This window comes from Ranitomeya variabilis, chromosome 1 (genome assembly GCF_051348905.1).
Source record: "Ranitomeya variabilis isolate aRanVar5 chromosome 1, aRanVar5.hap1, whole genome shotgun sequence".
In the NCBI taxonomy this organism is placed as follows: domain Eukaryota; kingdom Metazoa; phylum Chordata; class Amphibia; order Anura; family Dendrobatidae; genus Ranitomeya; species Ranitomeya variabilis.
The window spans coordinates 762,453,694-762,471,697 of NC_135232.1; the positions used below are offsets into that span (position 1 = coordinate 762,453,694).

The 18,004-nt window shown below is 44.3% G+C and overlaps 1 protein-coding gene across 9 annotated transcripts in view; it reads left to right on the forward strand.

Moving 5' to 3' along the window:
• LOC143783319 (CTD small phosphatase-like protein 2-A) overlaps positions 1 to 18,004 on the forward strand; it is a 166,004-nt gene that overhangs the window by 88,439 nt on the left and 59,561 nt on the right. For all 9 annotated transcript variants that reach the window (XM_077271739.1, XM_077271745.1, XM_077271726.1 and 6 more), the window contains 2 exons: positions 1,534 to 1,639; positions 1,712 to 1,823. In XM_077271739.1, coding sequence (XP_077127854.1) covers positions 1,534 to 1,639; positions 1,712 to 1,823 — 218 coding nt within the window. The remainder of the gene's footprint in view (positions 1 to 1,533; positions 1,640 to 1,711; positions 1,824 to 18,004) is intronic.

The window sequence follows — 18,004 nt, forward strand, 5'->3', positions numbered from 1 at the left end:
TTTGTGAAGCATCGGAAGGATTAATAATCTTCTTGAGTGTGGTTTTGAGCACCTTGAGGGTTGCAGTCTTTAGGATGGTGTCACTTTTGGGTTTTTTCTGTCATTATGACCCCCCAAACTCACTTCAAATGTGAGGTGGTCCCTAAAAAAATGATTTTGTTGGAAAAATGAGAAATTGCTGGTGAAATTTAACCCTTATAACTTCCTAACAAAAAAATTGTCTCCAAAATTGTGCTGATGTAAAGTTGACATGTGGGAAATGTTATTTAACTATTTTGTGTGACACGACTCTGATTTAAGGGCACAAAAATTAAGTTTGAAAATTTCTAAATTTACAAAATTTTTGCTAAATTTTCCTTTTTTTCATAAATAAACACATGTAGTATCAAATAAATTTTACCACTAACATGAAGTACAATATGTCATGAAAAAAACAATCTCAGAATCGGTGGAATCCATTGTAGCGTTCCAAAGCTATAACCTCATAAAATGACAGTCGTCAGAATTGTAAAAATTGGCTTGGTCACTAAGAAGTTAACACAAGAAGCGTTCCTGTGTCTACCTTTTGGAAGCAGCTGAGTGAGTCAACCCTTTACAATACATACTTCTAATTGGCTAAGTTAACACTGTTAACACAGCTTGTGATCTAGTTGGGCTACTGCCCCCCTTTAGTTTCGTTTCTCCCACTTTCCCATGTTTTAATCTAAGTCGATTACACAGACATTCCTGAGGGAACTCTGTTATCTCACACGCATACTGGATCAAACTCCATCGTGGAGTAGAAGAGAGTATATGTAGAATATGCACAATAGAATCAGGATCGATAAATATGACTCCTGCACTCCCACCTTCTCGGCTCGAGGAGAGGAACATAAAAACACTGGATAAGATGGGCCATTCCATGCCAAAAAAAGAACAATTTTGTTTAAATCTAAAGGCCCCAATAAACATTAAACCAAAGTCGACCAAATCCACCCGGGTTGTGCAGACAGTCTAATGTATATGATTTCCTGTCGGATGCGGAATGTCTGATTTCAGACATCTTTTTGTTTTCGAAGACATAATCTAGTGCCAGATTGGTCTGTCCGTTGCTCTGTCATAGAGAACAGGTGCTCACAGCAGAGTAAACCCTCCTAAGTATGGGAGAGACAGCAAAGATGGCTGCCAGCCAAACTATTGTTTGGTAAATCGCTGCCTAAAGTGTATGGGAGACTTGGGGTCCATTTACACAGACAGGCCAGCGACATGATAGGACCACTGATCAGTAGATTTTACTGATGGGCGTCCTTTGATATGCCTATTTACACAGACATACCCAAGTAAATTATGTGCACTGGTCGATCAATACTAGCTGTTGTGTCAATGAATAAATGTGTAGCATTTGTATATGGTTCACACCAAATCATTTCCCCAACATATCTGTTAAAATAAGGATGCAGTTACCAACTCCTTTAATTTTACAACCCTAATTTACTTGTAGAGACCTCTTAGAGATGTGTTTGATAATGATTGCTTTCTTCTCAACTGTTTTAGCTGGCTGGAGTCAAAGAAACCAAACCGAAATAGACCAAAATAGTAGTCCTGACTGCCCATATTTTAGCCAACTCCCAAAAGAAGATGTGACAGAGCCTTTCAGTCCGTGAGTGTTAACTTGTAATGCTGCTACTATGTTGGTATTGTAGGAATGGTCACTAATTGTATATCATTTCAGAAGCAAGTTTATATGCACTGCCCAAGCTGAATCGGGTTACCTGAAGCCACGGAAGACTATCATCCCTTGTAAAACTCGCAGCGTCCCAGATAGCACTCTGGTCTTGGATTTGGTAAGACAGTTACTCAATTTTACTTGATTTTAAATATTCTATTTAAAAATGGAACATTTTGTACTGAGAAAGTTCTATATTTAAAGGGGCTGACCAGAGCTTCTCCCTACTGCATTAGTGAGTGAGGGGGTCTGACAATGTGGCACTCATCTCACCCTTGCAGATATCAGTAGCTTTTGTGCATACCTGCCCCGCACTCGATCATTCAAATAAATGAAGGCACTTGTTGTGCATGGATGGGTCAGATTTGCATTGCAGATTGCTTTTCCAGTTTAGAGATGGGAGTACCGTATAATAAACATTATATGCTCTTGTAGGGTATATATACAGGGTTGCTGTTTTTAAAAAAAAAAAAATCCCTTTTAAATGTTTTCTCAATAAAGATGGCATTTATATGGATATTTTCATTACATTAAAAATTTTGTTTAGGTATACCAGACATGTAAATTTATCTTACAGGGAATCTGTCACCTCATTTTACGCATATAAGCTATGGCCACTGCCATTAGGGGCTTATCTACAGCATTCTGTAATGCTGTAGATAAGCCCCCGATGTATCCTGAAAGATGAGAAAAACAAGTTAGATTATACTCACCTGGGGGGGGCGGTCAGGTGCGGTCCAGTCCGATGGGCGTCACAGGTCTGGGTCCGGCGCCTTCCATCTTCATACGATGTAGTCATCCTCCTTGCTTCGTGTCGCGGCTCCTGCGCAGACGTACTGATTTGCCCTGTTGAGGGCAGAGTAAACTACTGCAGTGCGCAGGTGCTGGGCTTCTCTGAGCCTTCCCGGCGCCTGCGCACTGCAGTACTTCGATCTGCCCTCAACAGGGCACAGAATTACGCCTGCGCATGAGCCACGACAGAAGCAAGGAAGAGGACGTCATCGCATGAAGATGGGAGGCGCTGGAACCGGACCTGCGACGGCCATCGAACCCAGACCGCCCCTGGGTGAGTATAATCTAACTTGTTTTTCTTATCTTTCAGGTTACATCGGGGGCTTTTCCACAGCATTAAGGTACGGTTACATTAAGCGACGCTGCAGCGATATCGACAACGATGCCGATTGCTGCGTCGCTGTTTCGTCGTTGTGTGGTCGCTGGAGAGCTGTCACACAGACAGCTCTCCAGCGACCAACGATGCCGAAGTCCCCGGGTAACCAGGGTAAACATCAGGTTACTAAGCGCAGGGCTGCGCTTAGTAACCCGATGTTTACCCTGGTTACCAGTGTAAATGTAAAAAAACAAACACTTCATACTTACATTCCTGTGTCTGCTGCGTCCCCCGGCCTCAGCTTCCCTGCACTGTGTAAGCGCCGGCCCTAACAGCAGAGCGGTGACGTCACTGCTGTGCTCTGCTTTATGGCCGGCACTGACACATTCAGTGCAGGAAGCTCTGAGCAGCAGCGCGGATGCCGGGGGACATGACAGACATCAGAGGGTGAGTATGTAGTGTTTTTTTTTTACTTTTACAATGGTAACCAGGGTAAATATCGGGTTACTAAGCACGGCCCTGTGCTTAGTAACCCGATATTTACCCTGGTTACCATTGTAAAACATTGCTGGCATCGTTGCTTTTGCTGTCAAACACAACGATACACGCCGATCTGACGACCAAATAAAGTTCTGAACTTTCAGCAACGACCAGCGATATCACAGCAGGATCCAGATCGCTGCTGCGTGTCAAACACAACGATATCGCTATACAGGATGCTGCAACGTCACGGATCGCTATCGTTATCATTGCAAAGTCGTTTAGTGTGAAGGTACCTTTACAGAATGCTGTAGATAAGGTCCTAATGGTGGTGGCTGCAGCTTATATGCGAAAAATGAGGTGACAGATTCCCTTTAAAGCTTCTGTGGTCAAGACATAGACTGGTAGGGCTTGCCAATCTAATCAACTGAAGTAGCACTACCCTACAGCTAAAGGTACCGTTACACTAAACGACTTACCAACGATCACGACCAGCGATACGACCTGGCCGTGATCGTTGGTAAGTCGTTGTGTGGTCGCTGGGGAGCTGTCACACAGACAGCTCTCTCCAGCGACCAACGATCAGGGGAACGACTTCGGCATCGTTGAAATTGTCTTCAATGATGCCGAAGTCCCCCTGCAGCACCCGGGTAACCAGGGTAAACATCGGGTTACTAAGTGCAGGGCCGCACTTAGTAACCCGATATTTACCCTGGTTGCCATTGTAAAATTTAAAAAAAACAAAAAAAACAGTACATACTCCCATTATGATGTCTCTCACGTCCCCCGCCGGCGTCCACAGGGTTAAAACTGCTTTCGGCAGGAGCGCTGGTAATATGCACGCGCTGCTGCCGAGATCTTCCCTGCACTGAATGTGTCCGCGCCGGCCGTAAAGCAGAGCACAGCGGTGACGTCACCGCTGTGCTCTGCTTTACGGCCGGCGCTGACACAGTCAACCCTGTGGACGCCGGGGGACGTGACAGACATCAGAATGTGAGTATGTAGTGTTTTGGTTTTTTTTACTTTTACAATTGTAACCAGGGTAAATATCGGGTTACTAAGCGCGGCCCTGCACTTAGTAACCCGATGTTTACCCTGGTTACGAGTGAACACATCGCTGGATCGGTGTCACACATGCCGATCCAGCGATGACAGCGGGTGATCAGCGACCAAAAAAATGTCCTGATCATTCCCATCGACCAACGATCTCCCAGCAGGGGCCGGATCATTGGTCGCTGTCACACATAACGAGATCGTTAGCGGGATCATTGCTTACGTCACCAAAAGCGTGACATTGCAACGATATCATTAACGATATCGTTATGTGTGACTCAGCCTTTAGTTAGTAATGGGTATTTGGTGAACTTTTGAAGCTGCGCATAAAAACACAGCATATTGCAGTTCCAACAAAGCCAAAGGGATTTATAGAAATCTCATGCCCCCTGTGCTTCTTTTTTTGAGCTACATAAACTGATCTGCCGTGCATTTTTGAAAGTCGCAACATGTCCATCTCTCTTGCTGTAAATATGCATTTTATTTGTGAAATTTCCCCTTAGACTTGATTGAAATTGGAAAAATCTGCATATAAGAAAATGCATATGCAGAAATGCATTAAAAACATGTAATCCGTACATAACTTTATCAATACAGTTTTCTCAGAGCTAAGTAATGGGAAGATTCCAAAACAAAGCCTTTTTATTTAAAACCGGACTACATACCAGAAAGAGACAAAAACCACAAAAGAAAAATAGCAATAAAAGGCACTTTTACCTAATTGGTGCAGAAATGGGCGACCCCCCCCCCCCCCCCCCCCGAAAAAAAATGACTTAGGTTCCCCTATAATTAATAACCAGCAGAGGCTAGGCAGATAGCTGTGAACAGATGTTAATAGGCTAGAAAGGAGCCATGCATATTAGCCCCATTTTGAGACTAAAAACATCAGCTGCCCCAGAAAAGTCACATCCATAAAATGCACCAATTTTGGTGCTTAGCCTCACTCTTCCCACTTGCCCTGGTGCATTGGCAAGTGGAGTAATAGTATTGGGGTTATAGTATTATAGACTCCTCTCCATTACTAACCCCTGTTCTTGATGTCAGCTGCCAGTACAAAGCTGACATCAACCCCAATACTATTACTCCAGTTGCCAACGCATCAGGGCAAGTGGGAAGAGCAGGACTAAGAGCTAGAATTGGCGCATCTTATGGATGCGCCTTTTCTGGGGTGGCTGACAGCTGATGTTTTCTGTCTGGGATGCGACCAATATCCATGGTCCCTTCCTAGCCTATTATTAGAAGCCCGCTGCTTTCTGCCTAGCCTTTGCTGGTTATTAATTATAGGAGGAAACTACAATATTTCTTTTAATATTTCTGTATCTGTCTATGGTGGGAAAAATAAGTATTTGATGCACTGCTGATTTTGCTAATTTTCCCACCCATAAAGAATGGAGAGGTATGTAATTTTTATCATAGGTACATTTCAACTGTTAGAAAAAGAATCTTATAAAAAAAAATCCAGACAATCACATTGTATGATGTTTACATAATTAATTTGCATTTTATTGCATGAAGTAAGTATTTGATGCAATAGAAAAACAGAACTCAATATTTGATACACAAACGTTTTGTTTGCAATTACAGAGGTCAAACATTTGCTGTAGTTCTTGAGCACACACTGTAGCATAGATTTTGGCCAACTCCTCCACACAGATCTTCTCCAGATCATTCAGGTTTTGGAGCTGCCACTGATCAAAATTGAGTGTAAGCTACCTCCAGAAATTTTCTATTGGGTTCAGGTCTGGAAACTGGCTAGGACACTCCAGGACCCTGAAATGTTTTTTACGCAGCCACTCCATAGTTACCCTGGCTGTATATCTCAGATCATTGTCATGCTGGAAGACCCAGCCACGACCCATCTTGACCCATGCTCTTACTGAGGGAAGGAGGTTGTTGGCTAAAATCTTGCGACACATGGCCCCATCCATACTTAATTAAATACGGAGCAGTTATCTTGTCCCCTTTGCAGAAAAGCACCCACCAAGTATGATGTTTCCCACACCATGCTTCACGGTCGGAACGGTGTTCTCGGGGTTATACTCATCCCTCTTCTTCCTCCAAAAACAGCGAGTGATACCAAAAAGTTCTGGTATCTAACCACATGACCTTCTCCCATGCCTCCTGTGGATTATTCAGATGGTCATTGGCGAACTTCAAATGGGCTGGGACATTGCGTGCTCTTCAGGATTTTTAATACATGACGGTACTAATGGTAATGCTTGAGACTGTGGTCCCAGCTTAAAGCGATTTTGTCAATTTGTATCTGCTATTTAATCTTGAGAGTAGCATAATTCAGGAGCTGAGATCGTGATACCAGGGATGTGTCACTTTTTGGACTGTGTTTGTTGGCAGTAGATTAATCTCTGTACTGTCCAGCCATTCCACAGTGCATATATGTTAATTCAAGAACAAAGATAGCACCGCTTACAACTGGTATTTCTTATAGCTTAGGATCTTGTCTGTCAGCTTGCAAAGTGAAAGTAAAGTGCGCTCCAGCTACACACAGTGAACAGGAACTTCCTGTTTTGATGTTTTCTTACCAATGTATTATTGGCAATGTAACACTATTGCTGGAGACAGAAACTTATGCACTATTAAACAGTAGTAAATAGTAGTTGATGCAATATATACAATAATAAACAATATTCCAACACCCCCAATCTGCAACTACTTATTCTATTAGTCCCACAGTGGATCTGAATTCTTCACGCTTGGATCTTGGAAGTGGCTTGGTCAGCTATCATCTGGTCAGTATCTCAATTAACAAACTCCATTTTGTCACATTCTATTAAATCATGCAGGTGATATTTAATGTTAGTGTGTTTTGTTCTCACATTAATTGTCTCACTGCATACCCATTTAATGCATCCTTGGTTGTCTTCATAGCTCACTGTCGGTTGAGTTGATGGCTTACCAAGATAGCCTAACAATTGGTTTAACCAAATGACCTCTTGACTTGCTTGGGCTGAATGCTTGATTTTCTGCACCGTCTTTGATATAACCCTTAGGTTGAATCATGTAAAAGTCCTCTTTAATGTAACCATTTAAAAGGCAGTTTTAATGGAGAATATCCTTTTGCGAATAATCTTGCTATAAATCGATCAACCTTGTCTTCAGAGTCATAGTTGGTCTTAAAACCCATTTAGATTTGATTGTTTTCTTGCCGCCTTCGGTGACTTTCCAAGTTTGAAGTTGATGAAGGGACTTAATTTTCTTTTTATCAGCATTAATTTTCCATGGACAGGTAGTTGTTGCATCTCATCCCATGACTGCAGCTCTAACTCAGGTAATGTTTTGACAAAGTACATGGTTAGCTTTGTTTGATCTCCTGACTTCAGGTTCACCTGATATTTCTGTTGCTTCTACAGTGGTTGAAGAACCTAACCAAACTTCAATATCTTTTTCCTTGTTATTTTGAAATTGTGACTGAGATTGTTGTTGCTTCAGCTGGACTATTGGTATGATGTCATGAAAGTTGAGCAACACAAAGTTCTCACCAATCATTACATCTCTGTTTATTGTGACCTTGTTCATTTCTGGGTACAGGATTCTACATCCTTTCTGGGTTTCACTGTAGCAAATCGGGATACCCTCTTTTTTTGCATGAGATTCCCACTTGGTTAATTTTTTTTCTTTGGGAATATGTACAAATACTTTACTTCTGAATATCATGTGTTGTAGTTCAGGCTTCTCTCTGTTCCATTGCTTAAATGGAGTTTTCTCAGTAGCTTTACCTGGTAGCCTGTTTGGAAGATAGCAAGCTGTCCTGATTGCTTCAAACCAATATGTTGTTGGCAAATCTGCTTCAAATAGCATACTTCTTCCACTTTCACAAAGTGTCAGGTTCCTTGTTTCCGCTACACCATTTTGTTCAGGGTTGTATGGTACAATAGTCTGAAACACGATTCCATTTTTCCTTAAAACACTGTGTCTTATTACTTAGAGACTCAGTTCAATTATCTGCATGCACAATTTTTTGCATTCTCCCAAATTTATTATATTCAGAAAGATATATTTATTCGATCCCCTGATCATGAGAGAGGGGGAACAGGAAACCTACAGAAAACTTGTTCAAGGAACAGGAAACCTAGAGACATAAGTGTGGCACCTCTCTCACGCATCAGTTGGTTTCCTGCCCTTGATGGGTGAAACAGATGTACCTTTGATAGAGGAATCATTCCCAGGCCCAGGCTGTCAGTTCAGGCAGCAGGGGTCCCCTGCCTTGGCCAATGCAGGGTCCCTGGAAGGACCACAGTGGGTCCAGGGGGACTTCACGGTAGTGTGCAGTGCAAGTGAGCGGTATCCAGGTAGAATTACCAGCTTGATCATGGTCTGCTTAGAAGATGATACATGTATCTCCGGAAGCTCTGCTGGGGGTGTCTCTATGCGGTGGCTGTGCTTCAGTTATGTCTACGGAAGGTCCTGGTGTCCAGATCAGGCCCTGATAATGCATCCAGGCATGCCCTGATGACATGGCCGGGGCGCACCCGGATGATGCGCTTGTCCGGGGCAGGCCCTGATGATGCGTCCAGGGTGCACCCGGATGAAGCAGCCAGGGAGCACCTGGGTGACGCGCATGCCCAGTGACACGTCGGGGGGCGGGCACTGAGGGCACGCCAAAAGGTGTGCGCCGGGGTGGGTACTCAACGTAGTACACAGCAATAGTCCGACTGGGACCGGAGGTCGGGCATGGCTTGGGGGAATGCTCGGGGAGTGAGGGCACATTAGCTGGTTATGTGACCAGCGGAATTCGGGAGCAGGCATCATTAAAATGGTGCTGGGTGCTATACCACATGAAGGAACCTGCTGACCTGGATTTCTGGGGGTGCCGGATCGGGGGAGTGGCCTATCATTTAAAAGATGCACCAGAACTGGACCCGGTTCTTCCTGGCCCATGATTATTTCCAAGGAACATGGAGTCAGCAGAGCAGCAGCAGCTCAGTGGGAGGATGCACCTGCAAGCATCATGGCGACTACCTTATGGCAGTGTGGGAGGTAGACGTGTTGGTGAGAGACATGATTCTGTAGGGAGATCCAGTCAGGAGCTTCAGCAGATTGGATGATTCATCAACTTCCAGAGAGGGTCCTTTGGCTGAGATGTGTCCCCTGCATAATCTGGGTGATGAAGTCTACATCAAAATCAAAACCTAAGAAGTGTGCGCTTTGTAGGTCCCTCTTATCAGAAGAGATTGTGTCAATCATGCATTGAGCAGACTGCAGCAAAAGAAACCCCTAATTTCGCTACTAGTTTGAGATTGTCAGGGCAGAAGTTAAGGTGTCTATGAGATCCCTTTCGCAGGAAGGTGCCCTTAAGGGAAAGAAGATAAAGGCTAGGTCCCAGGAGTCGGAGATTTATAGTGACTCAGTCAGTGGGGAGAATTCCTCAGTGTCATCTGCATCAGCTTCCTCCTCTTCGGATGACTGCTCAAGCTGCTCCTGCTTCCCTATTGTCCAGGTAGACAAGCTGGTAAAAGCAGTGAGAAATACCATGGGGATAGTAGAGTCCAAGCCATAGAGATCGGTGCAGGACATCATGTTTGGGGGTCTCGAACAGAGAAGACGCAGATCTTTCCCCTTATATTACAGTATCCACTCTCTTATACATCGAGTGTGCAAGAGACCGGAGAGGAAAGGCTCCCTCCCCCCTTTTAAAAGGAGATATCCTTTTGAGAAGCCTGCCTCATTGTCACAGAATAAAGCCTCAAAGCTGGATGTGGCAGTGGCTAAGGCATCTAGCATTTGAGGATATGGGGAATTTAAAAGACAGGCTGGACAAGAAGGTGTATACCTTTCTTAAAAGCAACTGGGAGATGTCAGCAGGATCTCTAAAGGCCCCGTCACACACAGCGACGCTGCAGCGATACAGACAACGATGCTGATCGCTGCAGCGTCGCTGTGCGGTCGCTGGGGAGCTGTCACACAGACCGCTCTCCAGCGACCAACGATGCCGAGGTCCCCGGGTAACCAGGGTAAACATCGAGTTGCTAAGCGCAGGGCCGCGCTTAGTAACCCGATGTTTACCCTGGTTACCAGCGTAAAAGTAAAAATAACAAACAGTACATACTCACCTTCGCGTCCCCCGGCGTCCGCTTCCTGCACTGACTGAGCGCCGGCCCTAAAAGCAGAGCGGTGACTTCACCGCTGTGCTGTACTTTCACTTTACGGCCGGATCTCAGTCAGTGCGGGAAGCAGACGGCAAGGGACCTGACGGACACCGGAATGTGAGTATGTACTGTTTTTTTTTTTTTTACATTTACGATGGTAACCAGGGTAAACATCAGGTTACTAAGCGCAGCCCTGTGCTTAGTAACCCGATGTTTACCCTGGTTACCAGTGAAGACATCGCTGAATCCGTGTCACACACACCGATTCAGCTATGTCAGCGGGACCTCAACGACCAGAAAAAGGTCCAGGCCATTCCGACACGACCAGCGATCTCGCAGCAGGGGCCTGGTCGCTGGTACGTGTCAAACATAGCGAGATCGCTACTGAGGTCGCTGTTGCGTCACAAAACTTGTGACTCAGCAGCGATCTCGCTATGTGAGACGGGGCCTTAAGACTAGCGGTGGCAGCTACTTGTGCAGCCAGGTCTTTGATGGTCTGGCTGGATCATCTAGAAAGTAAATAAAGTATAAGGCATCTAGAGAGAGCATACTAGCTTTGTTACCAATGATGCAAGGTGCCTCAGCCTTCCTGTTGGATGCCTCAATGGGCAGATTCAAAGCAAAAGCTGCAACCCTCTCGAATGCTGCCTGGAGAGCCTTATGGCTGAAGTGCTGGCTGGGAGACTTCCAGGCCAGATCAAAACTATGCGCCTTTCCCTGTGAGGAGGAATACCTTTTTGGTCCAGTCTTAGATGAGCTTTTGCAGAAAATAGGAGACGACAAGAAAAGGTTCCCTAGCCTGTCGGTGCCCTCCTGCAGATGTCCCTTCAGCAAAAGAAGATTCGTCCATGGGAAGCCTTCCAGATACTCTGTCAAATGGGATGACAGGAGGAGGAAAGGTAGGGCTTTCATGTTTGGAAACTCCTCTCAAGATCATAAGAAACCACCCCAATGACTGCCGACCCAGGGGAGGAGGGGCTGTCGGCCTTCTACCCTGCCTGGACAAAAATATTGAGTAGGGACTGGATCCATAGCCTAATGAGATCTGGGCTGAGGCTGGAGTTTCATTCAGTTCCACAGGACAGGTTCATGATAACTTCCTCTCGTTCCTCTGCAGAACAAAAAGGCCCTGGAAGCGGAAGTCCTGCAACTGTTGCACAAGGCTGTCCTGGTGGAGTTTCCCTTGTCAGAAAGGGACAGGTGGTTCTATTTCCCGCTCCTTCTGATTGGGAAGCCAGATGGTAACTTTAAGACCATTATAAATTTAAGGAGTCTAAACAAATTCCTAAAAGTGCGACACTTTAAAATTGAATCCATAAGGTCGGCGATAAAGTTACTCTTTAAAAAAAAAAAATGGCGAACTTAGATCTCAAAGATACGTGCTACTTTGTGCATATACATGCAGATCATCAACAGTTCCTCAAGAGTGGCAGTGTCCCTTGGGATACGGTTAGACACTTTAAGTTTAGAGCCCTCCCATTTGGTATCGCTACTGCCCGCTGGTTTTTACCAAGGTGGTTGCAGATATCATGGCACATCTTCATGAAAAAAAGTCTTAATTGTCCTCTATCTTTTATGATTTTTTAATAGTGGGCGATTTGGCCTGTCATTGCACTACAAAGGTGGAGGGGTTATTATCCACTTTGTAGTGATTTGAATGGCTATTAAACCTTTAAAAGGAAGTTTAGAACACCTAAAAGTTCAGGAGTTCCTAGGGCTCGTGCTGGATTCTGAGTTACAGGAGTGTCAGCTACCGATTAATAAATTAGACAGCATCCAACACCAGGTGTTGAGAGTAGTGAAGAATCTCTCTACGTCCCTTAGAAATGCGATGTCTTTTCTAGGGTCACTAACTTCTTGTATCCTAGCTGCCCTGTGGGCTAAATTCCACTAGAGCCTTGCAGTAGGGTGTAATGCTTAACGACATTTAACTTAGGGCGTGCCTAGAAGTAATGATATCTCTATCCCATCTTTGATACAATCCCTGTTCTGGCGGCTGAATTTTACCTATTTAACCTATCCAGGGGGGTTCCCTGGTTTAATCACCCCATAGAATGTAAGTCCACATGGACAGGGTCCTCTCTCCTCTGTACCAGTCTGTCATTGTAAATTTGTTTACTGTAAATGATATCCATAATTGTGTATGTAACACCTTTCTCATGTACAGCACCATGGAATTAATGGTGCTATATAAATAAATAAATAATAATAATCACACATCCTGAGTAGTCACCACGGATGCTAGCCCCAGGGATTGGGGGGACCCATCTTGGCGAGGTCATGGTCCAAGGCATTTTTAGAGGGAAGGAGATCAGGGACGGTTTTAGGCAAAAAAAGGCCCTGGCCAAAAGTTTAAAATGGGACTCCAAATGCTCACATATTGGACCATCAGACAAAAGCATTTTGGTTGTATTTACGTGCGCTAAGTCCAGGCTGCTAAACGAGTGTGATCAACAATATCAAAGTCCTTTGACGCTTATTTCCCAGCCTCTTTACACTGGCTGACGAAGAATGATGGGGACAGAACCATCACTAATAGATCAATCTATCCCCATACAGCATCATGTTATCAGCAGCATATCTGTTGTTTTCGCCAGGTGAGGTGCTGCTGAGGAATTATTTTTGTTCCGGCATAAACAATCCAATCAATCAATGAATAGGCAGCATTTTGCTTGTTTACTATAAGAAACCCCTTAGTCCTCCACATAGCATAATGCACCCCATAGTCCTCCACATAGCATAATGCGCCCCAGAGTCCTCCATATAGTATACACTGTGTTCCAAATTATTATGCACAAAGAGTTTAGGAGTGATAAGGTTAGAATTTTTTTGTTTGTCATTTAAACTCATTGATGGTGATGTGTGTCAGGGCTCTTCATATCACTGAAAGCAATTGCAGATACCTGTGCAAATTAGTTTGGCAGGTGTGTCCAAATAAAGGCAAGACTTCTTAAGAAGGCTGTTCCACATTATTAAGCAGCCTACATTTTTTGCCAAAATGGGAAAGAAAAAGGATGTGTCGGCTGCTGAGAAGCAACAAATTGTGGAGTATTTAGTTCAAGGCATGACTACAATCAACATTGCCAAGACACTTCATCGTGATCATCGCACAATCAAGAAGTATGTAGCTGATTGCCTTGTCATAGCAGCAGACAAGTTTTTTAAGCTGCTGGTGCCTCCAACATCCCCAGAACAACAAGATGCAGGGTCCTTCAGAGGTTTGCAGCTGTGCGTAAGCCATACTGTCGACCACCTCTATCCACTGCACACAAGCAAAAACAGCTCCAGTGGGCCAAACGATACATGAAGACTGACTTCCAAACTGTTTTGTTCACCGATGAGTGCCGTGCAACGCTCGATGGTCCAGATGGATGGGGTGGAGGATGACTGGTTGATGGACACCCCATGAAAACACGGCTAAGGCGCCAACAAGGAGGAGGTGGAGTAATGTTTTGGGCTGGAATCATGGGGAGAGAGATTGTCGGCCCCTTTATGATCCCTGAAGGGGTAAAGATGAACTCCATAATCTATGTGGAGTTTCTAAAACACTTCCTGCCATGGTTCAAGAGGAAGAACCGTGCTTTCCGCAGCAAGATCATTTTCATGCATGATAATGCACCGTCTCATGCTGCAAAAAACACATCTGCATCTCTGGCTGCTATGGGCATAAAAGAGGACAAACTTATGGTGTGGCCACCATCTTCCCCTGACCTCAACCCCATTGAGAACCTCTGGCGCATCATCAAAAAGAGTGTCTATGATGGCGGGAGACAGTTCACATCTAAGCAACAGCTCTGGGAGGGTATTCTGTCCACATGCAAAACAATTGAAGCAGAAACCATCCAAAAACTGACAAATTCAATGGACGAGAGAGTTCAGAAGCTTCTTTCGAACAAGGGGTCCTACATGCAAATGTAACATCACCTAGAATAAAGTTTTCACTTGAAAACTGTTTGATTTCATTTCACAATTGACCATTTTTTTGTTCAAAATAAAAAAAAAAAAGGTTGAAAACTCTGCTGTGCATAATAATTTGGAACATGCATTTTGAGTGTTTATTTTTTTTTTAAAGATACTGTTTTCATAGGCAGTTTGTTCCAAAACATTGCAATTATACTAGGATAGTAGATGACTGGAAAATAACAATGACTGCAATTCAGATAGGTAATTTAGAGAAAATATGAGGAAATATTATTTGCATAATAATTTGGAACACAGCGTAATGTGCACAGTCATCCATATTGTATAATGCACACCCCATAGATCTCCATATAGTATAATACACTCCCCATAATCCTCCATATCATAGAATGGTAGAGTTGTAAGGGACCTCCTGGGTCATCTGGTCCAACCCCCTGCTCAAAGCAGGATTCACTAAATCATCCCAGACAGGTTTCTGTCCAGCCTCTGTTTGAAGACTTCCATTGAAGGAAAACTCACCACCTCTCGCGGCAGCCTGTTCCACTCATTGATCACCCGAACTGTCAAAAAGGTTTTTTTAATATCTAATCTGTGTCTCCTCCCATTCAGTTTAATCCCATTGCTTCCCGTCTTTCCTTGTGCAAATGAGAATAAAGATGATCCTTCTACAATGTGACAGCCCTTGAGATATTTGTAGACCGCTATTAACTCTCCTCTCAGTCTTCTTTTTTTGCAAGCTAAACTGTCCCAAATCCTGTAAACGTTCCTCTTAGGACATGGTTTGCAGACCAGTAACCATTCTGGTCGCTCTTCTCTGAACTTGCTCCAGTTTGCTGATGTCTTTTTTAAAATGTGGTGCCCAAAACTGGACACAGTATTCCAGATGTGGTCTGACCAAAGAGGAGTAGAGGGCAATAACGACTTCGCGAGATCTAGACTGTATGCTTCTGTTAATATATCCCAGAATTGTATTTGCCCCTTTTGCTGCGGCATCACACTGTTGACTCATGTTCAGTCTGTGATCTATTAGTATACCCAAGTCTTTTTCACATGTGCTGTTGCATCTTTAACATAGCATAATACACTCTCCATAGTCCTCCATACAGCATAATACACTCCTCGTAGTCCTTGATATATTATAATACACTCCTCAGTCCTCCATATAGTATAATACACTCCTCCTAGTCCCCCATATAGTATTATGCACCCCTAAGTCATCCATGTAGTATAATGTACAAAAAAATAGGGTACATGTCACTCCGTACTTGAAAAGGGTGCTCAGAGAAGTACCACTCTTATTTCGTATAAATATCAAAAATCTGGCACTCTAAGACTTAGTGCCAGATTTTTGATATTTACATGTAGTACAATGTACTCCCCATAGTATAATACATCCCATAGTTCTTCATATAGTATAATACATTCCCCATAGCCCTCGATACAGTATAATGCCGGTCCCATATAGTACATATAGCATAATGCACTCCGCGGTCCTCCATATAGTAAAATGTGCACCACAGTCCTCCATATTGTATCATGCACACCCCATAGTCCTAAATATAATATATAACATGCCCCATGTTCCTCCATATAGTATAATACACTCCTCATAGTCTTCCATATAGTATAATACACTCCCATTGTCCTCCATATAGTATAATGCACTCCCCATAGTCCTCTATAGAGCATAATACACTCCTCATAGTCCTCTATATATTAAACTACACTCCTCAGTACTCCATATAGTATAATGCACCCCCCATAGCCCTCCATGTAGCACAATGCACTCAACATAGTATAATGTAGCCCATAGTTCTTCATATATTATAATGCATTCCCCATAGTCTGATACAGTATAACGCAGCCACCCCACAGAATATAATGCAGCCCCCTTCCCGAGTATAATGCAGCCACCCCTTAGAGCATAATGCAGCCACCCCACAGAATATAATGTAACCCCTCATAAATATAAGGCAGCTCTGCTAGAATATAATGTAGCCCCCATAGAGTATAATGCAGCCCCCCCATAGAATATAATGTAGTCCCCCTCCTAGGGTATAATGCAACCTAATTCATATAGTATAATGCAGCCCCTCATAGAATATAATGGAGCCCCTCTAGTAGGGTATAATGCAGCCCCACTCATATAACATAATGCAGCCCCCCATAGAGTATAATGCAGCCCCACCATATAATATAATGTAGTTCCCTCATATAGTATAATGCAGCCCCTATAGTATATAGTGTACATTTTATTCTAAGTACATTTTTTCAAAGTTGATTTTTTTTTCAATTTTTTGGAGGATTTTTAAGTCCTCTTTTTGAGTCTGTGTGATTTTTTTTTCAATTTATTCAAAGTACCCTGCAGTTTACCATGGCAGTTAGACAGGGCATGAGACAGGTTAGATATTTAAATAAACCTGTTTCCAGTACATTTGGATTGCAACAAATATTTACCATATGCATGTGTATAATTTATATCCTGGCTGCTGCATTCACTCATACCCACCGTCCTTGCACTAACTCTTTACGTTCATCTTTATCAGCCCCTCTATCCTATCCTTTACTGTGTATAGTGGAGCGGCCCCCAGACGCAGGGCAGCGGGGTACTCGGTACCGGGTCTCTCTCGGTTCTGGGGATGTCACGGTGGCCTGATCTGGTCCGTGGCCCTGCTAAGGGGCGCCCAATTAAAGATGTAGGTGACGGTGTAGGTCGCAGTAAATAACGAGGACTCAGTCTCTTTACCTCTTTACTGAAGGCTTCGGCATCCGCAATCCAGAGCACTGTTAACAGAGCTGGCTGAGACCGGCCGGTCCGAAGGCACATCCAGAGTTCCCTTTGCAGGTGGAAATCAGTAGCCTACCTACTAGCGCCTGGGTGTTGTAGTACTTCCCTGCTGAGCACCACGGGATAGTCCTCACAACTGTCGTGTATATGCAGCGCCCCAGAGTCCTGGTCGTTGCAGTACTGTGGCTCCGCCACTAAGGGGAGCCATGGTACGTCTGATGGCACTGAAGGAGTTCATCTGATCAGGTATCACAGACACCAATACATTTCACCGCCGGGCCTCCAGGGGGAGCTAAGGGTTCTATTTACTAGGCCACTCTCCACACACTGGTAAAACTGGGGGTCAGGCAGGAAGTTAGACAGAAAGCTGACTGGGTTGGAGCCAGGCAACACCTTGTGGCAGAGGGTGTTGCAGGGGAAGATTCGGTAGGGTCTCTGTCAGGGGTGGGATCCTGACAGAGACTTGGCAATTTGAGCGAACGTAACGGGACCGTGCCTGCTCAGCATAGCGGCGGTGCCCAAGGAGGGATTGGAAGCGAGATATATTGTGCTGAGTGAGAAACGAGATCAAAGCAACAAGGAGAATACCAGTAGGGGTCGTGCTGTAAGACCGAGGCAACATCCTACTGAGGCGCAACAACCGGTGGCCGGAACGCCGAAGGAAGTATTTCTATAAACAGCTTCAGGCAATACTTCGAACCAACGGCAGGACAGTCAGTCTAAGGCGGGCTGTCTCACCTAAATCACCTATGCAGTCTTGGGGGGCAACTTGTGGAGAGGGGCGACTCTAGGGTCCCGGAAGAGCTCCGAGCCTACCCATCATACGGGTGCCGTCCTAACCGCAA